This window comes from Sander lucioperca, chromosome 5, assembly GCF_008315115.2.
Source record: "Sander lucioperca isolate FBNREF2018 chromosome 5, SLUC_FBN_1.2, whole genome shotgun sequence".
NCBI lineage: Eukaryota > Metazoa > Chordata > Actinopteri > Perciformes > Percidae > Sander > Sander lucioperca.
In genome coordinates, this window is record NC_050177.1 from 9107929 (window position 1) to 9131541 (window position 23613).

Sequence of the window (23613 nt, forward strand, 5' to 3'; positions counted from 1 at the left end):
TGAATTTCAGCTGTTGCTCCATCACATGCAATTTACGCCACTGCTGCAATGCTCATTACTCTGTGTTTGATTTCCAAATAACTCCATATGACACCTGTTAGATGAGCCAAATAGATCTGAGCCATTTCTTGGTTTCGGCCTTGGAAGTCGGACGAGGAGGAATTTTCTTTCTGGCAGTTGTTCCCGTCACCTGGACTCTGACTAATCCCACACCACGCATATGAAATGGGAGATACATAAACAACCTTTGTATCGAATGTTCTTTTTACCTACAAGGATCAAATTAGTCATTTCTTTTCAATAAAAAAAATAATATTTCATCTGTGGGTAAAAAGTCAGGCTTTGATCTCCTTCAAAGAATCTTCTCACCATTTTCAAAGAGCACATCTCAGTTATTAATTATTCTTACTATTCTTAAGAGTTAATGATCCCTTTTTGAAGCCACTCAAGCCACCTTTTCTACTGTACTCAAAACAAAGACGGTATTTGAAATACCGAAACAAGAATATTGATATAGACAGTCTGACTGTGAGCTGGTTAAAAGGGTGAGGAGAGAAGAGAAAGTCTCATCTGTCAGCGGGCAGACAGAACAGACTTCATTTTGTTCCTGAGTGTTGAGAGACGATAGCTTTGGATTCCAAATGAAGGGGATTGACATGATATGAGACTTTTCAACAATCTGCAATAATGACCTTTTCTCCGAACCTACAAACTGTCAGGTAATAACATGTCTCAGGTGGAAATGGGCAATCTTTTGGCACAGGTAAAAAGTGTTACCTAGCAACACCCGGTGTCCTATCAATAGTCAGCTTGGAGGTATCTCTGGAGATGCTCCCCCCTACAAAGACCTGGTTCAGTTTGCTTCAGCAGGCCCCATGACCCCCGTGGACAAACAACAGCCTCATTCTCTGCACCACTGCTGACCTCATTGTCTCTTTGTGAAGGGAAAATCCAGAGTTGCATTCTGTTAAACGGCAAATGGTGCATCAACTGCGAGCGGGACGGACCTTTCTACCTCCAACACAGGCCTACTGATGAGCACGGACACCGCTGCTTTATCCTCAGGACTGTACGCAAGGAAAACATGGTAAGAAAGGGAGAATATTCACTACACCTTCCTCCATCTGGCTAATGTATGCAATCCTGAGTCAACAACACCTTTCTCACATTGTCACCTGCACCATCACAACATACAGTAACAGCTGCTGTTGACAGATGTAGAGTTCATTTCAAACTTGTATCACATTTACTTGTGTGTTGTGTTTTTGTATGTATATATAATTCACATGCATCTTAATTTGACCTATGATGCACAGCTGTACTGAGTTTCTAAAGTGCCTCTTGTACTATATGCAACTCATGCTAATTCTAAATCCAAAATTACATGTTTAGCTACACTCAAGTGCTACAGTGAGCAGATGGCATTTTCTTTAGATGGATTTCGTACTGTAATTGTATAATATCAAGTCTGCAGCTCACATCTATGGAGAGCTTTATTATAATGACTATAATACTCTCAATACGTTGCTTATAGAAACAGCTGCTCCTCGGAGAGTAAGCCCCACAAAAACACACACACACACACACTCCAGAGTGATTAAACCTTTCTGAAAAAAGGTACAGGAAATGTTTTAACCTCAAATGAAAAATTGTTTTACAATACGTAGAACATACATGCCAATGCTCCAACTTTCTCATTACACCTTGCACACTGAGGAGATTTATGACACACACACCTGTGCACACCTATATCTCTGACTCCATACATCTGGTCTGGTAGTGGTGGTTAATATCCAGGATTACAGTGCTCCTAGTTAAATCTGACAGAGCCTGACAGGTGCACTGTTGTTAAGGAGCAGATGGTCAACACTGTTTTTTTTTGTCGTAAGTAAGCAAACTTGCCAAAATTCTAACAAATAGGAGCAAGCTGTAAATGAGGTCTGACGTGCTAACTCTACTTCTTATAGAGTCCTGATGGAGACACATTATCAGTGATTGAGAACCCGGCAGCTGTCAGTCACTCTTTTCATTCAGATAAAACAGCAGGAGTCACGGGGACCAAGGGAGTGCAGGGCTGGTTAAAAGGGATTCACTCTACGACTCACGGTAAGCTCCAGTGGTGCACCAACACCACCACCCGCTGGGCATCAGACTACAAGAGCAATCCTGCGTCACCTGTGCAAAAAACAACAAGAGTGGTTAAAAGACGTTACCCTTCATATAAAGAACAAGCCCAATTAAGACGTTGCACTGAATCAAACCATCTACAGTCCAGTAATAAGCAAAGCAGTACTTTTTTATATAAAAATGTCACTGTATAGATGTTGTGCATGTACAGAACATAGCTTAATAATGTCTGCCTCTGTCTCTGTGCTGTGTGTCATTGTACTATATATGTAACAGTTGACATTTAATTATTCTTCTCAGCTCATATCTGGGATCAGGGCGCATTAACTCCAGTCTTAATTGTTGCTTTAGCTCACAGGCTGGTGAGGCTGCTGGCAGTGGTGTGTGCAGTTGGACTCCTGGGAGGCTTAGCTGTAGGTGTCTGGTTTCTAGGTGAGTCATTGTGTTGAGATAGAATCAGTAAATTAGCTTAACTGTAACCAGGAGCTGTTGAGACGAATGTGTCTTGCTACAGCTACTCAAGCTTCTGTGCATTTTCAGGTCACAGCAGAGCCTGACAGATACAGATATTTTTGAGGGCAATATAATCAGCATTTGAAAGGTTTCAAAATTTGTTATAGGGCTGCACCTAACAATCAGTGTCGTTATTGATCGCTTGTTTAATCCGATCAACAGTCCAAAACAGAAAAGATATTTAATATATAATGTGTGTATATAATATATATATATCAGAAAGTCTGGTAACATTTAGTAGAAATAAACCCATTGTTGCTGCCTGTCTCACTGGCCGATTAAAAGACTGATCAAGTACATCTTTATCTACATATAGTTAAACTTCTGCTGAGGCCTTCCGATTCCCAAAGTCCAGTGGGACTTGGGGACACAAAGGAGACGCCTTTCTGCAATGTGACAGAAGACATTTCTATCTCTGATGCCAGAAAAGGTCTGTGTTTCGTCCTCTCTTTAACGTTGGTTGGAAAGCAGGCATTTGTTTCACTGATTTATGAATTAACAACCAGTGCAGGATTGTGTGGTTGCTCATTGTTATGCGACTCATCATACTGGGTAATGGTTCACCTTCGAAGTGGTTTTTAGTTGAACAGTAGCAAAATTAGCATTCAACTGCTACTTATTGTTGCCTATTGTTGTTCAGATTTTCAATCAATCAGGTTCAGTGTTTTACAGGATCAGTCCGGAGAACTCCCTCCTGGAGATCCAGCTGGGGAAGCTGCCCACCTGGCTACCAGTGTGCTATGAGAGGTGGAACTCTTCACTGGGAACGCTGGTCTGCAGACAGCTTGGTTATCTGAGGTTTGCAGGATCACACACCACCTCAGCTCTAGACACTGATTGAAACTGGAACGCCCACTCACTTACTTAGTTTAGTTTAGTCTTAGCCTGCTTTGCTAAGGTTGAAACCTTGGCTTATTTATGATTTTCTAATACCTTATTTGCATTCTTGCTTCACATGTTATAAGTCTATATTATCTGAACACTTACTCCCACCTATTTTGCATATGTTCTCTTACCAGACTGACCAAGCATAAAGGAGTGAATCTAACTGATATCGGGCCAAACCATACTGACGGCTTTATACAAATTACCTCAGAACACAAAAGCAATCTGGAAAATATGTGGCAATTCAGGTAAGGCAATTTGTCCGAGGACATCATACTTGTAATGATGCAGAAAAAATTGTGGCACAAACACATTACTTATTCATGATTAGTTACACAATTTATTTCCATTTAGGGGGAACTGTATCACAGGGAAGGTTATCGCTTTGCAATGTTTTGGTGAGCAAATTAAACTTAACTTTTTGTTTGACTTTGTATCTAACACCAAGCCCTTTAGTTTCTTAATAATACTTCACAAAAAAGTTTTACATCAGCTGCAGACAGAGTGAATGATGCGGCAATCCAACACTTTTTTGATGAATGGATCTCTGTGTAGAATGTGGGACACGAGCAAAGCTGCCCAGGATAATCGGGGGAGTCGAGGCCACGCCGGGCAGGTGGCCTTGGCAGGTCAGCCTCTACTACAGCAACCGTCACACCTGCGGAGGCTCTATCATCACCAGTCAATGGGTAGTCACAGCTGCCCATTGTGTTCACAAGTAAGACAGCTGACCTTACCTGCACTAAAAGGTCCGGGACGTCAAAATCAAAGGAGAATAATCAGACAATAACAGCTGCACCAAACTGGACACATTCTCTCTTATCAGTATCTGCCTCCTCTTTTTTTCTCCCTCAAATGTCAGCTACAGGCAACCTCAGGTATCCAGCTGGGTGGTCTACGCCGGTATTGTCACCCGCACCTCGGCTAAAATTGCTCAGCACACAGGATACGCTGTGGAGAAGATCATTTACAACAAGAACTATAACCACAGGAGCCACGACAGTGATATAGCCCTGATGAAACTGCGGACCCCGCTGAATTTCTCAGGTTAGTCTGGGAGTCTTTGCAACCTCAACAAAGTTTAAAGACCCCCCCCCCCCCCCCATGTTTTAAGACATATAAAATAATAATTTAGTAATAATTTGTGTCTAGTATGGTTTGTCCACACCAAAAAAATCCAATTACCTTTTTTAAAACATTTCTAAATTTTATTTACGCTTTGTCACTCATTGAAAAATCTGTCAGTGATGAATCAACGAATACTATAACTATATTTTTCATTTCAAACGTTTAACTACTGCACACAAGATGTCCTCTACTTCACTGAAAAGTCGATTCTCAGTTTATGTACACTGGCGGTTTCAAGTCTTCACATCCCATTTCTGTAAATTGCATATTGGACCATGGATCACCTTCCGTGTCATAGAATTCTACTTGTTCGTACATGTTTTGAACCGAGTTTTAAGGCGAGCACAGAGAAACGTTTCCACCTCAGTAGATACATGTGAAAACAGCCTTCTAGTGTCAAACTCTGCACATTCATCATTCTGGACAACCTAGTGAAGCAACAATAAGCAAAACACATTTTTGAGTGAACATATTCACAGTACAAGGTAAACTTGAGGAAGCCCATCACAAGACAAAACCACGACAGGAGGAAAACATGACATATGTGTACGTTTCTCCAACCTGTCAGAATTATTATGTAAATCTTTCCTTTAACTAGATACAATTAGGCCCGTCTGCTTGCCTCAGTACGACTATGATCTTCCAGGAGGTACACAGTGCTGGATCTCTGGATGGGGATACACACAGCCTGATGGTGGTAAGACACTGCTGCACTGCTCTCAAACTAATTTACATCTACTGCAGGTCTAATTCACACATGATGACAGTGTGCCAAATGTATTCACAGAGCAGTATTAAATGTGTGTTTTCTCGCTCAGTGCACTCACCTGACACCCTGAAAGAGGCGCCAGTTCCCATAATAAGCACAAAGAAGTGTAACAGCTCCTGCATGTACAATGGAGAGATCACGCCACGGATGCTTTGTGCCGGATACACAGAGGGAAAAGTGGATGCCTGTCAGGTCAGATCCGAGTTTTGAACACTACCTTGCAGAGGCGTTTTAAAGATTCATCCTCTCTTGTGTGATTTGTTTATGGTGAAACACTGGCATAATGAAGGCTGGGTGAGTCTATATTGAACAGTGTTTGTGTCTACCTCTCCAGGGGGACAGTGGGGGTCCTTTGGTTTGCCAGGATGACAATGTGTGGAGGCTGGTGGGGGTTGTCAGCTGGGGGACAGGCTGTGCTGAGCCCAACCATCCTGGAGTTTACACCAAAGTGGCTGAATTCTTGGGATGGATCTACGACATGATTGAAACAGAGTTTTCTTAGAAATTCTGTGGTACAAAGTATTCATACAGTACAGAGGTACAGTATTTTATTTGAATATTTCCATTTTAAGCAACTTTATACTTCTACTCCACAACATTTCAGAGGAAAATAGAACAACTTTTTAATCTATTACACTTACACTCTGTAGATGAAGATACTACCCACAACAAATATGATCATCTTATGAAATATGATGCAGTAGACTAGAGTACTCAACACAGTATGTAAAGTACTTCAAATCAGCTTTGCCTTGACTAACATTAAAGTGCTGCTTACACAGTAATAATAAAGATAATCACCGGGTTTATTTTACTGCTACATTTTGCTGATAAATTCATTTAACTTTTTGAATGTTGGATTTGTAATTATAATGGAATATTTTACATTGCTACTTCATTGCAGAAATATCAGAGAGCCCTGATCAATTTCATACACAGCCATTATCATGATTTTTATATTATCAACAACAGGAAGGAATTGCAAGGAAACTGCACAATGGAATTTAACTAGGCCTACAGTTTTTACACTGCTTGCTTAATAATGACTGTTTCTCTTTGCAGAATTACTGAGGAGGGCTTACGATGCACAACAAACAGAGGATGCTAAGTTCCTGATATTACTGTTTCAGACATTTGAAAATCATATTTGATATTTTTATTTTAAATGTCCGTTATATAATGTGCACATACTGACAGACTGGAGATATGAAAATGCATTTCTACGTTATATTTTTCATGTATTGAACATAAATTATGGCTCTTCTAAAACTGTGTCCGGTGTGATTATTGAGCTGCAGCTCTGCCTTTAACCGCCAGGTGGCTTCCGTGTAACGGGTCTTCTCATCTGGTTTCCATAGCAACTGACAACATTAGCTAAGCGAGCCTTGATTTTTTTTACGTTAGTTGTTACTTTGACAGAAATTAACTAGCTACGTTAGTTTGTTATATGTATGTTCTATATTTACAGACGCTTTCAATAGCATAATTAATTTGTGATACTGTAGACAAGCAGGTTTTCAAACGTCAGCGTTTCTAGTCAACGTCGTGTTTTATTTTCAGACAGCTTGCTAGCATAACTAACGTTAGTGGCTAGTTAGCGTTAACGTTAACTCCAAAATAAGACAGTTAGCTAGCTACCTTAAGATGTCCTCCATTGGCAGTACAGCAGATGTTTTACAGCAAGTCAACCAGTTTTGGTCCATCCTGGATGATCTTTCTCAAAATGACCCCACAGCCTACCGCAAGTTCATAGAGAAACAGATGAAGGAAGGAGCTGAATTCAATGCACCGCCTGAACTCGACTCTTGTTTGTGCACTGAAATAGTGGTAAGTGACGTCTGTGGCAGCAGCTTAAACATAACAAGTTATGTTGTCACTGCAAACGTTTTTAAAATGACTTTACTTTAAAATTACAAAAAAATATTCTCGCATTGTATTTGCAAAGTGTTACAAATTCTGATAACGTTTGCTCCGTAAAAATACATTAACGTTAACGTTACGGACGGCACCGTCGATAAAAGAAAAAGTATGGACACAATCTGATGGCTAGCTACATAATTTGATATAACACTTAGCACCTGATGAAATGCATTATTACTAAGTTATACTTTTTTATTAGGCTTAGTGAATATGTCCACTGTGACAAAGGTCTATCAGATTGATTTAAGTACTCTCTACTAGAGGTGCAAGATTCAGAAAATGTCACGATTTGATTAGATATCGATTTTCAGGCTCAAGATTGGATTCAAAATCGATTTTCGAATCAAAAACGATTCTCGATTTAAAAAAAACGATTCACAGTATGTAAATGTAGTTACTTTTCCCATGTGATTGCAGTAGACATACAATTTTTTTTCAGCCAAGGACCCCGGTTTACAAGATTGAGAATATACGGGTCCCTCATGTCCCTTGGAATAATTTGACGTAACCTTAGCCTTTTTTTTTTTACACTTTTATAGTCTTAGTTATGTGAAAGAACAACACAAGATACATTTATTAGAAAAATATTAGACATGTATTAAACATATTGCAGATTCTAAGAGTTGTAGATTTATTAGATTAGAATGTAATGTAAACAATTATAGATTTAAAAATTCAAATATTTGTTGAACTATGAAGCCTTTTAAAAAGAATAAAATAAAAATGATATCTTGCTAATTTAAATTAATAACTCTGAAAACTTTTCACAGACCCCCTGGCAGAGTGCCATGGACCCCACTTTGTGAATCACTGCTCTAGCGCTTCAACTATAGATTAATTTAAGTATTGATTGATCTACATATCATTTTCTCAAGCAAATAGTGGAAGCCCATCACAAGCTCCCAAAGCCTATTGTAACATCTTCAGATGTCTTGTTCTGTCCAACCAAGTATAACACCCACAAATATTCAATGTACTACCACAGAGGAGTAAGAAAACTAAAAAATATTCACTTTTCAGAGGCTGAAACCAGTAATTATTTGCCATTTCTGCTCAAAATTGTTGATCACTTAATTGACTAATCACTTCAGCTCTACCGGCGAAATCTCTTAATACAAAAGCTGCCACACCTGTGTGCATTTAAAGTTTAAAGAAAGGGTGTGTTTTGACAAACGGTACATCTGTGTCCTCAACAGGAGCCCAAGAAAGGGTCACTGTATATCAACATATGCAGCTGGAAACGTGTGCCTGCACCTCAGGATCCCAGCAGGCCTTTACCCGTGTGTGCAGGAAAACTGGAAACAGACACAAATGAAGGTCAAGGTAAAATACAAAGCTGTGCTGCATCACAAGCTACAGAACTGTTACATGATGTAAACAGGAAAAACAATAACTTGTTTTTCCTTTGCAGGTTCCTTTACTGTGTTGGATGTGGCATTAAACCCTGCAGTGCTACAAGAGAGTAAGAAAAACAAAACAGAAGTGTATATGCTGGCCCTGAGCTTTGCCCAGCAGCAGCATGGGATGAGGTTAACTCAGCAGTACACTGTCGTCAGCTGTAGCCCCAAAAGTAGCCCAGATGACTTGCACCGCCGGCTTGGGTTTCAGCAGTGGCCTAACACCTCCGGACAACCAGACATGGGTAGAGCAATTAGTCCTATACCCCAATAAGCTGCTACAAGCTCTTTATGTCAGAGCTATTTTCCTTTGCTGCTGTAGGTGTATCATCTTTCACCTTCTCCTATAGTTTCTAATAATCCATCGTGTTCCTTTTAACAGCCAGTCAGACCCCAGCTGCCCTTCTGCAGCAGATCTCCTCTCTACGCTCAGAGAAACAAGATGAGGACCCAGCAGCCCAAATTATCTGCAGAACTGCGGAGAATAAAAAGAAGGATTTTATCCAGGTCATCTCCAGTAAATTTGTGCCGCCTCAGAAGCCAGAGTACCAACTCGAGGTGAAGACTGACCACGAAGGAGTTGCTCGCAGCATGGAGCTGACAGTGGAGCTGCCAAAGGTTTGCTCCATGTCAGAGTGCCAGCTGAGAATCTCCAAGGTTAGTGGTTACACACTCCCTTGACCAATTAGAATCAGCCACTTTACAATCCAATGTCTGTCAGTGCACAGTTGGATGTCATAAAAAATACAACTACCACTTTCCACATTTGTGAGTCAAACAGTGTGCTGAATGTATTTTTTCTCCACAGGACGACGTCTTGCTGGAAGTGGAGGATGTCTACTATTTGCTTTTAGAATTCCCTAAAACTGTGATTGAAGACACTGCATCTGCCATTTTCAACAAGAAGAAACGAATGCTTACTTTGAGGTTAGATGTGGATGTTTTTTGACCATTTGCCTTCATGGAGAAACAAATGCACACAGTCGTGCTGGGAATGTGCTGAAGAAACTGGGAAGCTAAGAGTGAATTCTGGAACTGAGAATCCTCAAAGTACATAACCAAAACAAACTAAATAAGCCTTGTGAACACATTATACTACGGAGGGACTCATGCTCTGCCTCAAAACTTCAGCTAACAAACAATAAACAGCAAATATTTCACTGTGTCCCTTTGTACAGTGTGGGTTGATCTTCAGCAGCAAATGTAATTCTTACCCCCCCCAAAAAAATGTATTAACTTTAATAACAATCTGTGGGTTTTGTTTATTAATGTGTGGGTGTATGAGTGGAGGTGTATAATGGCCAGGAGCTGGTGTACAGTGTCATTACCGTACTCCAGGGGAATAATTCACAATAAAATGATCCATGCAATAATTCATGTTTATTAAAACATTAAAATGGATGCAGAACAACATCACTATTTGGCAATCTGGAACATGTGAAAAATGTCAGTAAACATTTATTTTAAGGTTTGCATACTATGCACTGATTACAGCTTTTTAGAGCACAGCTTATGATGTGGGATGTTATTTTTTGGAAATCACATTAACTTGCTTTCATATTTCAGTTTCAAGTATCACAATACAGACCGTTAATTGGTAGTCTCACATTTTAATAAATTTATGAGCTGCAAACAATGTATAATATCCATTCCTTTAACAAAAAATGAAGTGGTACCCAAATGTCAAGTCAAATTCTTCATATGAAACATTCAACTTTGAAAACATGGTTTTGTATCGAAATGGTGTTATACCCATTGGTCCCAGTTAATTGTATTATAACTTCTCTATTATGGCATCACAAGTATTTTCAGTGAAATCCTGGTCCAGTGGGAACAACTGAGGTTTGTAGTGGTGATATTGGGTCTTTTGAGCTCTACCTCCTCTCTCCGTGGTCTTCCTCCACCCACGCTACAATCTTCCCTTCCCAGCCAGGCACGACTGCTCCATCCTGGAATACCTGAACAGCCAATATCCAGCATTTACATATCTAAGAACCACTTAACGTCTATGACATACAAAGGTTTGGAGAGAAAGTGAAAATGACTACTAAGTCCTCCTGCAGTGTTTTGAAGTATAGCGCAGCCACAGCTATTATTAGCATATCCTACTCCATAACTGCCATTTTATATTTGCCTGCTGAAGCTGATGTAAAAAGAAGTAAGGGCTATAATTTTACTCTCACGCCTACCTCCTCTTTTACTGTGCCAAACTCTGGGTCGAGGGCTTTGAAGTGGTATCTGAAACTGCCTTGTCTGTCCACAGCGGCCTTGAAGTCTCGCAGTGTCACCTCACCCAGCCTGTAAGAGCACACTGTCAGTCATGATCTATGCACACATACACCCACATAGACATTAAGCTTTTCTAGGGTAAACATTTAACCAGCACAGATACTGAAGCATCTATATGCAGCTCAGTTCATGTCTGAATCAAGCCATTTGTTTTTAGCGTGCAGCCCAAATCCAAACAGCAATTTGCTTAAAATTCATGCACGCTACAGTGAGGTAACAAACAATAACACTGTTATATAAACCCACTATAAAGTGTGTGTTTGTTTTTCACCTTTTTGGGATGTTAATCAGAAACGGCGTGAGCGAGCGATCAGTGAAGTAGAGCACTTTAGTGGAGACAGCGGTGTCCAGTCCAGGGCTGCTGTGTGAGTGCGCCATTTCTGGAAATAGTCACAAAAAAAACAACAAATACTGTTTTCCACAGCCAAAGTCTAAAATGGCTCTAGCCTCACAGCCGATAATACATAGCAGTGAAATTGAACGGCACAATTTGATTTAACAGCCAGAGTTGAGATGTTGCAGGGGCATGACAAATCCTAAACAGACAACAAGGATTTTGTTTGCCTCACTTGAGCTCTGCGGCCAGGAGTCACGGTCTGTCGAGTTGGCTCTGCGTCCTGCTGATTTAAATTCCTCCTAGAAGAAGAACCAATTGCTCATGGTAAACATTTGGATGTTATTTGTTGTTGACTCACTCATCAGGTGACAGATGTGTTCCTCCTTTTTAAGATATACGCTGAAATGGTTTGTGTGTGTGTGTGTGTGTGTGTGTGTGTGTGTGTGTGTGTGTGCGTGCGTGTGTGTGCGTGCATGCGTGTACCCCTCTATCCTGTCTGCGCTGGTTGTCCAAAGTGTGTAGTCGGTCCATGAGACTGGACATGCCCTGCTCCAGGGTGTCCAGGGTGTGATGTTGGGGGTCATGGCCAGAAAAGCTGTCCCTCAAACTACGCAGCGCCTCCCTGACCAGCTGCAGCTCTTCCCCCTGTGACAAACAGCTTATTGATAATCAAACAATTTCTATAAATGCCGTTATGTTTTTCATGTTAAGGTTAAGTATGAAAGCCCATTTCCATCAAGAAAAAAAGCACAAAAAAGCTAATAATTTTTTTTTTCATTTTTGTCCTGCAAATTCTTTTCCTACCATAAATTAACTTCCATACAATAATAATAATAATAATAATAATAATAATAATCACATAGACACAGTAAAGAGCAATTGATAGTATTGATTAAAGACGTACTGGTGCAGTGTGCTGGAATACTGCAGGAGATGTAGAAGCCACTGAGTTACTGTACCCACTGCTTTCAATCCTGAATGACTGCAAAATGAACAAAACATTTAAATACATAAATAAGGGCGGATGAGGCTGGTGATTTTCTATAATTATGAACAAATGCCATGAATACAACAAAATCCAACCAGTGTAGCCAAAGCCTGATATACCTTATTCCTCTGAGCTTAAAGCCCCCGTTGTTGTCCCAAAAACTATTTAAAAACACATCAATGAGCCACTGTTGCACTGAGTAACAGTTGCTAAAAAACGACAGTGCCCAGCTGTTATGGGACATTACTGATTTTAAGTTATCAAATTTACAGATTTATATAGTCAGTAGGAACCAACAGGCTTGGGGCTGAATTCCACAGAGAGGGTAGGGTCGTTGGAAAGAATTGAGGAAATGAGCAAGACATTGTTGGTTATGATTTTCTTGGGATTTTTTCGACAATAACAAAAACACAGAAAAAGCCTGCCTCACCCATTTAATCTCTTAGTAAAATGTACTTTTATTGTAGAGCTTTTGGATTTGATTTTTTTTTTTTTACTTGTATGTATTTATATGACTGGAATTGGTTTTACTTGCTTATTCTGATCCAGGTAATGCCTTTTGTTACCTGATTTAAATTTTATATATTTGATTTTATAATGTGTTGATTTTAATTTGCTGCACTGTGATTTTGAAAAATGCTCTATACATAAATAGTATTATTATATATGTAATGTATAATGTATGACATCCAAATATATATTGTTGAAACACTTGAAACATATCACGATCCCTACCCGTCCAAGGCCGACTTCATGTGCTCTATGTTGAACTTCATCGAGCTTTTGCTGCTGCTGCTGCAGCATTCTGTCCTTCCTCCCGAGCTGCTGCTATTGTGACAAGAAACATGGATGGCATAAGTCCGCATATGCATGTTTATGTATCCAAAGAATTCATTGAAGTGTAAATAATAAAAGACAATACCTCATATTCACTAAGTAATTTGTTCCGTTCACTCAACTTGCGATTAAGCTCTGCCTGCAAACAGATATACGGCATGATATATGAGTGGTATATTGCTCTCGCATAAACCTGCATCCACGGGTCAAGCAAGTCAAATATTTTATTGTGTCAAATGGAAATCATCACTTGTCTCACAGTTTCCCCTTCCAGCTGATCTTTGGCCATGTTGCACCTCAGTAGTTCCTGCTTTAGCTGCAGCACAGCATCCTCCTGCACTGCCAGGCGCTGCTGCAGAGCATCCTAATGAGAAAGAGAGGGAGATTAAAGTAAAGTCCCAGAGAAGACCTGAATACAGATACACTGCCTCCACCTGCCTCATCACATCATACACCATCCTCCAAAATGTATTATCTTCATAAAGAAATAAAAAAAATAAAAAACAAAAAACAAAAAAAAAAAACATATATTGTGTGTGATAGAAACCGCAGAATCAGTTTGGAACACCCCAAAAGTGGAATAGATTGAATGATATGCTTTAATCCGTTTTAATTTAATAATTCAAAATTTGAGTAAGAGGTTTACCCTGATGGCCTGAAGGTGGCGTGCCTCCTGTTTGTTTCTCAGGAGTTCCCTCTAAGAGCCACAGAAATGAACAGAGGCATTAGAAAAAGAAATTGTTTGCTTGTAAGGCAGCTCATCTATATTAAACCTAATTAAATTTACTAGCTGTACCTTAAGATCAAGGGCTTCCTCCATGCTTTGGTCCAGACGACTGCGGATTAGAACCTTCAAAGGGAGAGGGTATGAGCAGCGCAATTAGAGAATGGAAAAGTGTCAGAACGTATGAGGAGGCAGTGGGCCGGTTTGACAGCGTGCTAGCAGATCAGAGAGATTCAATTGTGCTCTACAGTAGCCGCTCTCGAGAGGAGTGACGGCTGCAAACATCATCACAACAGAAGGGCTGACACTGACACTTCACACAAAGTGGCGAGCAAGTGTTGGTTTCTCGATTTAGCAGAGAGAAGGCACTGTACCAGCTGCTGTTCAGCGTTAGCCACCCGGTTATCTCCCAAGCTCACAGATCCATCCTGGTCCTCCTCGGGGAGAGAGCCATGGAGCAGCAACGCCTGAGGACAAAAAACACACACACACACACACACACACACACACACACACACACACACACACACAGAGTGAAGGCCTGTAAGCAGTCATAACGACATAGACATGGCAGAGAAGCCTGATTTATTTCTGTATTTGTAAATACGGCAGTTTGGGATTTTTATACTTGGCTGCACAACAAGGTTCTCATTTCTGCTAATAAAGTCGGGGAATTGAACTGTATCAAATTGAAATAATATTGAAAAGCCTGCAGTAGTACAGACAGACTTCATCCTCTCACCTGCTCTAACCCACATATACAGAGTAGGGTAATATTCTAGAATTTTTCAGAATTTTTTAGATTAAAGTTGTATATTCAAGAGAAAAAAACCTGGATATTCTCTGAGACTACAAAGTCATAAATGTGCGAGAAAAAAATCTCGGAGGAACTGTATTTTTTTTTTTTTGGTCAAGGAACCACATCGCTTCACTTTGCAAGGTAGGATCAACCTCATCACACCACAGACACTGCTTCTTGCTGTTTATTATGCCTGCAGTGATGATCAGTCATATTGTGTCCTGCTGTTCCATAAATCCCATTTGAATTGCCTGTAGATGTAACCAGTGATATCCTTATTTGTCCATTGTGTTGTAGTACTGGACACTGGGTCGGGAAAAAGGGCGGACAATGAGACTTTTTGTCCACCAACTTTCAGGTGTTCTGGTTATGGTAACTCTATTAACCGGCGGCGCCAACTGCCAAGTGTGTTGGGAGTGTGCCAAACAGACTTTTGGTAATTTCGTGGCCAGGCTTACTTGGTGCACTGGTGGAAAACATGGGCACGGGGTGGAATAAAAAAGAAGGCATTATTATAGTTGGGTGCATTAGAGGCTGTGGCAATCATAACATTCACTACTTTCACCCCCTTTAACCTCGGAGAAACTTTACCAGGGATGCAGTGTGTCCTTTCTCAGTCAAATGTTTCAACAGAGCAAAAGAGTCAAGAGCGAATCAGGTGTTGAATTGTTTCTTCATTATTTGAATGAATTTTTATTATTTTATCCATATTCTTTCAAATGTATTGAACATATTTGAACCACTGAAAAACATAAAAATGTGGGCAGAAGATCTGGAACCAGGCTAAAATGTGTGCTATATTTGAGTGGTTATCTTCATCTGGTGCATTTGCACTCTGTGTGCCTTCTGTCAATGTGCAGGTGCAGTAGTTTGTTTTTAAAGTGTGTCATCACCAGGACTTACCTGGAGGCGGAACACCATCCTCCTGGCTTCCTGCATCTCCTTCTCCAGCTGCTCTTGGTGGGCGTCCAGCTGCTCCTCCCAGGACTTCTCTTCTTCCTGCACATCGTGCCCAAGGGAGGGACACAATCCACACAGAGACACATCCTCTGAAAGGAAGAGAGGTACAGGGGAGATGAGGCAAGGGAGTTTTTTTCCCCCGTCTTTTTAAGGATTCATTGCATCCCATCTTGCTCTAAAAGAGTTGATGTGCAGCCAACCAACCTATGACAGATTTCTTCTCTGTCAGCTCAGATTTGTCATCCTGAAGTTCCCCCTGGTCCTCAGACTGATCATAGAGTGTTTCTTCTTTCGGGGTGTCAGCGGACTGGGTGATAACATACTCCTCTTTCGGGGAGTGAGCAGGGCTGGCTGAGCTGAGGCTGAAACAGATGGTGGGCACAGGCAGGAATCAGTGTGTGTGTTTGCATCTCTGCCAAATGAATGGCAATAAATAAGCCTAGCAAACATAAAATGGAAATATACGCTTTAATAACTCCCCAAAGAGCATACAAATGTGAATTAATCCCAACTGGGCTAAATATTTTAAACCATATCTGCTTTTAAACACGCAACGCCCATAAGACTACAGTGTATCACAGACTATTTACAAGTGATAAAATTAACAAGAACGCATGACATAAGATTAAAACCTGGAGCGGGAATGCATGCAACTCACAGGAAATTCTTTACATAGTTTGCGGCCATAATTTCAAAACATAAGGCTAGTATGGTTTCTGAGTGTCTGGTTGGTTTTTGCAGCTTGTATGAATGTGTTTTGTGTTGTCTGAGAGCATCTCCTGCCGCCTCAGGTAGAGGCCGGCTGTCATCTTCACTCTGCTGTGTTTGTAGAAAGAGGATACAGCTACTGTGACCTGTGACCTATGGCATTATGCATGGTCCTTTAACATGGGATTCCTTCTTTTCTCCCTCTGTGTCTGCATGGGAAAACATGCCTGCTTCTGGGGAAATAGATCTAAACTCTATGCTAGAGAAGGGATAGAGAGGCATCACATCATCACCCTGCTCCAAGGCCAAAAAAACTAAGAGGGGGAAAAATAAACTGTGGACTTAACTGTGGGATAAAACTGTTTAGAAACCAAAGAATGTCCCGAGGGATTGCATTTGCACAGTTAAACATGTTTTTCCCATACATATGCAGTGAGATTTTGATTGTAGCCGATGAGATTTTCTGCTTATCTAATAGCATTACTCAGCACAAGCTAATACCACAGCAGACAGTAAGCCGTTACACTTGTATTATCCGTCACTTTTTGAGTTCACGCTGCCTCTTTATGGAGTAATTGTGCACGTGTTCCTGTGACTACTTACCATAATGTGCACCTAAGTTCTGTCTCTCAGCCACCAAAGAAACTGGAATCAAGACTAAGTGTCTCCAGCCATGCTAGCGGCTTTGTGAGGCTGTAATTAGGCACAACTTTGAGCTAAATGCTGAAAATGACAATGCTAACATGCTGATGTTTAGCAGGTATAATGTTCACCATTTAAGCCATTAGCATGCTAACAACTAAACGCAAAGTAAAACTGAGGCTGATGGGAATGTTTTGCAGCTTTTTAGTCATAAATCAAAGTATTGGACTAATTAAAAATTTGACAATCAATCTCACCATGCCCTGTAACTGGGTTATTTGGTATTAATCCTGAGTCTAGCCATCTAACTAAGGCAAAATCTGATAGCATTACATTTCTTACTCTCGTCGCTAAACGGCTGATTTTGATGAAATGGAAAGACAGCAAACCCCCAACATTTACACACTGGATCAAATATGCCCTTTATTTTCTTAAACTTGAAATAATTAGATATTCTTTGAAAGGATCAGCAAATAAGTACAATAAGATATGGGGACCTTTCTTAGATTACGTTAGGAAACAAATCACATTGTCTGACTCCCAGTAGAATTAGTAGAGACATGCTTTATATTTGAAGTAGTAGAAGTATTTTTCATTTGTGGATATGTGTGGAAGTTCCGCAATGTATGAGGCAGTAGTGTTAAGCATACTGTAGTGATGGTTTTGTAGACAGTGGTCACTCCCTTTCCTTCGTGTGTGATTATCCTTTTCTCTCCTTTTTATTTTCTTCTTTTTTTTATTGTATTAGTGTTTGTTAGTGGTGTCAATACGTTCAATGTAAGAATGTCTCCTTGAAATGAACAACCTGTCATGTCCGTGTTGAACTGCAATAATAATGATAATAAAGGAAATAAACAGAAAAAAAAGAAGAAAAAAAATTGACCTGATGATGGCACTAGATGGAAAGTAAAGGGATCACCAAAGTTATTTTTATTTATCCAGAGGGAAACATGAATGTCTGTACCAAATTTCTTGACAATCCATCCAATAGTTGCTGAGACATTTCCCTAAAAACCACAAATGTCAACCTCATGGTGGCGTCAGATGTAAAGTCAGAGTATCACCAAAGTGATTGGATATCTGTACCACATTTCATGGCAATTTATGTAACAGTTGTTGAGATATTTCAGTCTGGAACTAAGAACCAACCTACGAACTGACATTGCCGTCCTGCTGCTAACATAGCCAAAGAAAGCATATAAAGATATAAACTTTTATTTTAGGTTTTAATTTTAGGTTTTTGAGTTTGGTCACATAAACCATACACCACACTGAGAAACTCCTGTTAGTTTTGATCCTTCCAGCTCCTCAGAAAGTGTAATTGCACCAGGTCACGTAAAAAAACATGAACTGAGCGTCTTATCAGATGCTGCTGTGATTATCCCTAAGTGTTTCTGGAAAGGGGATCAAAGAGCAGCTGCCTTCAACTCATCTTGTCATTGCAGACGATGACATTATCAAGACACCCTCTATTATTCTCTCAGCGTGCAGCAGTTCAGTAAACTAACAAATTCATTTTAGATGTTCGCTGCTGTTGCAAAAAAAAATAAATAAACATACATTACATACTGGACATATTTGGAACATATAGGTTAAGCTAAAGCTTAAGCGACGTACTTGTATTTGGTATTTTATGTATTGCAACAGCAATTTCCATCGGGATAAATAAAGTTTCATCTTATCCTAAAATTATTAAAAGAAAAAGTCCTAAAACTGACTACACATTTGTGTAGCAGAAACTTTGTGAGATAGGGCATGGCTTGGTGGAGGTCTGCACTCTCTGAATGCCCTTCTACTGTAGTTACATTATGTTTTGGAAGTTTTACTTAAGCATCTGTGTATTTCTATCACCAACAGTAATCAACGTGAAAAGTCTATGCATTAACCGGTTCATTTTTAAAGGATTAGTTCAATACAGTAGCCGACAGTTGACGTGTCTGGTAAATACTGTACCAAATCGAGGCAAATATGGTGTTTTTTTTTAAAATATGTGCAGTCCAAAAGTGAGCCATATTTAACTGTAGACAAAACATTTTGTATTTGTTATTCCAATATAATTTAAAATGAATAATGTTCATCCGAATCATGAAATGGATAAGCAGGTAATGGAAGTTAGACAGTGGTTGCTAGGCAATAGCAGCTTAGCTCAGACAGCCTGGGACACACCCACACCTACTGCACTGTAAACAATGTGAACAATAACCTGCACAGTTGGGGGTATCAAAGTCATATTGTTGTGGTGAAATGCATAGCGAACACTGAGACTGAGACCAACATGCGGATCAAGATGATTCAGATGATGTATAGTCTCCTGAATTTAGGCCTGATGTATTTATATCTATGCTACCGATGCACTCAGTAGACAAAAATAGCATCCTGGATTGACATAATGTTAAAATAATAATTAAAAAACAGCTCTTACCATTTCATCTGTTTGGCTCCCATGCTGGTGTTTACAGACTTAACCTCCCATACAGTCAAAGCCCCGCATCTGGGCAATGCTCTGCTTCTCAGTCAGGACCATAGCCCAAACACAGCCAGAGATAGCAGGGAGGGGAGCAGCCCTGAAATCAGCAGGCGTCTCCACTTCGCACACTGTGTTCAATCAGAAATAACAGCACGTTCAAATCCTCTCCAGCAGCATATTCCTAAAACACAAAGCTCCAAATCCCAATCAAAAGCCCTGAACCCTTCCCCTAAATCATACCAAGGCTCAGTCCTAGCTGGCAGGGAGTGACAGATAAAGGGAGAGAGGATTGGTGCTCAGCAACACCAGCGAGTAAAGTCTGCCTGGTTTCTCATTGCACTCGCCTTGTGCTTGAGCTCACCAGCTCCCATTCACGAACACAATGTTTTTTGTTCCTTGCGGACGAGAACTGATGCAGCTCTTGTGCATCTTTTTCACCCTTTTTTCTCTGCCGGTCTTTTTGCATTTATTCCCTCTGCCCTCCCTCCCTCCTTCCCCTCTTTCTCGTCTGCTCGGACGCACTGGCTTTGTATCAGACCTTCCTTCTTTCAGTGAGCGAGGATGCCAGACATGGCTCTGTCTGGGTGTGTTTACCCTCCCCCCTCTCCCTCATTTCCTCACTGCTCTCTCCTTTCACAAGGAGGAGGAGGAAGATTTTCTCCTTCTCCTTTCCCTTTGCTTTTTGTGTACTGTATGTCACTGCAGCTAAAATCAGAAACAACCATGTGGATCTACAAAAAGAGATGGTAATCTATGTGGTTTGTTGAAAAAAATCACAGGCTTGCATAACAGCATACCACACAAGCCGAAACATGTGAGAGGTTAATGATATAGTTACACAGTCACAGGAAGTATGGGGTTACTTGCTTACTTAAAATGGTATTTATAGAATGCACACATCAGCCTACATTTTTTTTTCTGTTTTTAGTAGACTTCATTATTGTCACCGTGTCTTTACAGGTCTCTGTAAAAAAATCAGTCAGACAACTGCAGCCTATTCAGAACGCTGCTACTCGAGTTCTCACAAAAAAGAGTAACACATCACCCCTGTTCTCAGAGCTTTGAACTGGCTTCCTAAAGATCAAATAATTGATTTTAAAATATAGTTATGTACAAAGCACTGAATGGTTTGGGGCCAAAATACATTTTTGATATGTTACTCAGTTACGAGCCATTCGGACCTCTAAGAGCATCTGGAACAGGCTTGCTCACCGTCCCCAGGGTCAAAACCAAACATGCAGAAGCAGCTCTTAGTTTTTATAGAGATCTGAAATAAACTTCCAAAACACTTGAAATCCACCCCAGCACTGTTCTTTAGGTTAAAACTTTTGCCACTGCTTTTCCTGATGTCATTTAAAAGATGTTACATTTCTATTGTTTTCTTTTCTTGTTTATGAATTGTCTTATTTCCTGTTTTATTTGTTTTTTATGTTGATGCTTATGTAAAACACTTTGAATTCCCTTTGTGTCTGAAATGTGCTATATAAACAAACTTGCCTTACAATTACAGCTCTTTTCATTATTGTGTACTGTATGCAGTAAAACACATTTTTACTGCAACTGTGACAAAACGTTATTGAGAGAATGCTCTGAAACATTAGAGCCATCACATTAAACCAAAATGTAAAAAGGGTCATATTTAGAATTTGAGCACTAGGCAACAGAAACAAAAGGGCATGTGCTGCTAAGTGTTGAGTACTCTTTTGAAAGGCGTTTTGGCTGAGCACGCTGTCATTAAGCTATTAGAAATGTTGCTGGTGTCATCAGTAAGTATATGAAATAGGTCTCTATGTGGCGGCTTGCAGTTTTGCCCAGAACTAAATGACAGTGTCTCAAATTCTGTATGAGCCCCATCAACACATGCTTTACTGAGCTACTTCACTGTAGACTGATATTACAGAGCCATGGAAATGTATGTAGACTACCAGACTAAGGCAGCCTTAGATTTACATTGTAGTAAAATCAAACAGCAGAGGCAATACTCCTCACATTAGGGTCATTAGTTTTATTTAAAGCAACATTAAAGCACTTTTCCCGCTTCGGTCCCCCTACAGGTTGGAAGCGGAATTGTCCATTACCGCTGTCGTAATGTCTTATTATGTCTCATTCGAACTACAGATCCGCTACCCGATCTGGCAAACTTGCATAATGTAATGTAATGGACAATTCCGCTTCCAACCTGTAGGGGGACCCTAGAAGAAGAAGAAGAAGAAGAAGAAGAAGAAGAAGAAGAAGAAGAAGAAGGGTCTATCTACAAGGGTCTCATTCCATTTTGTCGGTGCTCTTAGAGAAATAAAACAAATAATGTAAATACAAACCAGGCGCGGCGTTGCACTTTTACAACTGGCTCACCCTAAATGACGGAGAGATCATACATTTTAACTAACTTCTATTTTTTTAACATTTAAAGGCACAATAAAAGACAAAACAAAAATGTTTCCCGTTCTAAAAAAGTCAAAAGACAACATTTATTACGCTATCATGTGTGAAGTCTGGACCAATCGCATGAGGCCATTTTCCAGCGGCCCAGGGCTGTTAAGCCGGCACATCGACCCTTCGCACACGCACCTGATGGTACGAAGGTTGGTTATCAGCAGATGATGGTCAAAATAAATTTGTTTGAAAAAATATATCTAATGTTGTAGGCTACATCTTATGAATGAGATGCAGTCACTGTCTAATTTCATAGCTACAAATAGTTGATGCTCAAACATAACATCTATTATTTCCAGAATTTATTATCTAGAGTACAATTAAAAACTAGTATTAACTTAAAAAAAAAACATTACAGGGGTTTGTTAAGTGTTAATTACATATCCTGACATGTTTTCATGTTATCACAACAATAATCATTGCCTATAGGCTACATAATTTTCACGATAATTAACAATTATAGTCCTCGCATCAGGATGACGGTAACTACCGGTATACAGGTTATACTGCCTCTTGTTATCCTGATTTTCTGTGCGGGCTAAAACAGAAATGTCCCACCAGGCAAGTGAATCAACGTGATGTGCACGTTCATGGATTTGCTGGAGGGATTAAATAGCTAGATTCAAAGTAGCTCTGGAGAAAAACAACTCAGTCTAAGTATTGTTTCCAAAGAATGAGTAGCATGAATACTGGACAGAAGAAGCTACTGGTAGTGTTATTATCAGTTTGGTAAATTAAGTAGCTTTTCGAAAAAACTTTCCCGAAGCAGCCTTTATAAAGTTTTCTTTTTGCACTCATTCCTATTTGAATGTTTTCGCTCCAATATTAAAAAGGCAAGGACAAACTCAGGTACAGGGCAGGCAGATGATGAAGATTGGGCAGACCAAGATGTGACTGAGGGAATTGGGGGAAACAAAGTGTTTTTTTGAACGGACAATATTCTATTTATGCATGGATGATATACGAGGAGCGGCTTTGCTGTTCAAAGTGTGGCGGGAAAGTCAATGCACCCCTGGGGAGCTAGGAGGTGAGAAGAAAGCCGATTTTCCACAGGGACAGCATGCAGTCGGCCAATTTGTAAATCAAATCAGTTGCTAAAATACAACAGATTGTTTGCATGGTCACCATGGATTCGGTTTTGTAAATTATTATTTTGCCTGCAATGAAACAAGATTCATCCATCTTTTTTTATTTCAATGACCTTCAAACAGATATGCATGAAGCACTGTGGGCTGATTAGATTGTGTCCCAGAGAATCCCATCCATTTATGTTGTCAAATACAATTTAGAAAAGAACTCTGTGGCTGTTTAGGTTTATTGTCCGGGAGAGAGTAAAAGATTGTTGAAGGCCAGTCTCTGTCACTAGAAATCAGCTATTGTGCAAAATATTTTTGCATTAAATAGCTGCCATAGTAAAATAAACTATTTTGCTCTGAAATGATCAAGCACTTAGAGCTCATACCTCTGCCAAGGCTGCACAACCTTTGTTTCATTCAATTAAGTAAAATACTTAATAATAAGAAAAAAAAACATTATCAATAATCACGTCTTATCTTAAGAAATCCTGGATCCACCTGGATTCAGGTCCGAACACAAATACGTCCACCAAATTTAATTGAAATCTGTCAACAAATTGTTTGTATATCTTGCTTATTAATTGCTTACTAACAACAAACACGTGATTATGAAA

General features: G+C 39.9%; 3 protein-coding genes across 7 annotated transcripts; 2 read left to right on the forward strand and 1 right to left on the reverse strand.

Moving 5' to 3' along the window:
* The first annotated feature begins 576 nt into the window (after positions 1-576).
* Positions 577-6691, forward strand: tmprss5 (transmembrane serine protease 5). 2 transcript variants are annotated; one of them, XM_036001353.1, is made up of 13 exons: positions 577-1087; positions 1968-2106; positions 2479-2559; positions 2957-3070; positions 3297-3438; positions 3660-3773; positions 3880-3923; positions 4081-4243; positions 4388-4572; positions 5252-5350; positions 5472-5614; positions 5757-5960; positions 6485-6691. In XM_036001353.1, exons 1-12 carry the CDS (start codon positions 1085-1087, stop codon positions 5922-5924), a joined length of 1395 nt encoding a protein of 464 aa, XP_035857246.1. In that variant the 5' UTR covers positions 577-1084; the 3' UTR covers positions 5925-5960; positions 6485-6691. The 2 variants fall into 2 exon arrangements, with proteins under 2 accessions (XP_035857246.1, XP_035857247.1); XM_036001354.1 differs by having other exon boundaries at positions 3303-3438.
* Positions 6692-6773: 82 nt separating this feature from the next.
* On the forward strand, positions 6774-10112 carry pih1d2 (PIH1 domain containing 2). Of its 2 annotated transcripts, none has more exons than XM_031296372.2 (5): positions 6774-7249; positions 8539-8665; positions 8754-8984; positions 9122-9396; positions 9548-10112. In XM_031296372.2, exons 1-5 carry the CDS (start codon positions 7067-7069, stop codon positions 9686-9688), a joined length of 957 nt encoding a protein of 318 aa, XP_031152232.1. In that variant the 5' UTR covers positions 6774-7066; the 3' UTR covers positions 9689-10112. The 2 variants fall into 2 exon arrangements, with proteins under 2 accessions (XP_031152232.1, XP_035857249.1); XM_036001356.1 differs by having other exon boundaries at positions 8754-8980; positions 9118-9396.
* Positions 10103-20068, reverse strand: dixdc1a (DIX domain containing 1a). Of its 3 annotated transcripts, none has more exons than XM_036001355.1 (16): positions 19731-20068; positions 19446-19618; positions 15878-16035; positions 15617-15759; positions 14289-14381; positions 13987-14040; positions 13837-13887; positions 13450-13554; positions 13276-13329; positions 13089-13181; positions 12270-12347; positions 11849-12010; positions 11598-11664; positions 11300-11408; positions 10929-11037; positions 10103-10697 (listed from the first exon to the last, which is right to left on the reverse strand). In XM_036001355.1, the coding sequence occupies exons 2-16, from the start codon at positions 19466-19468 to the stop codon at positions 10614-10616; spliced, it is 1383 nt and encodes a 460-aa protein (XP_035857248.1). In that variant the 5' UTR covers positions 19469-19618; positions 19731-20068; the 3' UTR covers positions 10103-10613. The 3 variants fall into 3 exon arrangements, with proteins under 3 accessions (XP_035857248.1, XP_031152231.1, XP_031152229.1); XM_031296371.2 differs by having other exon boundaries at positions 13089-13178; positions 15617-15762; XM_031296369.2 differs by having other exon boundaries at positions 15617-15762; positions 19731-20066.
* Between the last annotated feature and the right edge of the window lie 3545 nt (positions 20069-23613).

Coding starts and splice junctions, on each gene's coding strand:
- dixdc1a (XM_031296369.2), bottom strand. CDS start 19,468: ATGGGAGCCAAACAGATGAAATG. Junction 14,382..15,616: donor GGATGGTGTTCCGCCTCCAG/GTAAGTCCTGGT, acceptor TTTTGTCCTCAG/GCGTTGCTGCTCCATGGCTC. Junction 12,348..13,088: donor ATGAAGTCGGCCTTGGACGG/GTAGGGATCGTG, acceptor TTCATTTTGCAG/TCATTCAGGATTGAAAGCAG.
- tmprss5 (XM_036001353.1), top strand. Junction 3,439..3,659: donor AGACAGCTTGGTTATCTGAG/GTTTGCAGGATC, acceptor TTCTCTTACCAG/ACTGACCAAGCATAAAGGAG. Junction 4,244..4,387: donor GCTGCCCATTGTGTTCACAA/GTAAGACAGCTG, acceptor CTCAAATGTCAG/CTACAGGCAACCTCAGGTAT.
- pih1d2 (XM_031296372.2), top strand. CDS start 7,067: ATGTCCTCCATTGGCAGTACAGCAGATGTTTTACAGCAAGTCAACCAG. Junction 8,666..8,753: donor AGACACAAATGAAGGTCAAG/GTAAAATACAAA, acceptor TTTCCTTTGCAG/GTTCCTTTACTGTGTTGGAT. Junction 8,985..9,121: donor CTCCGGACAACCAGACATGG/GTAGAGCAATTA, acceptor TCCTTTTAACAG/CCAGTCAGACCCCAGCTGCC.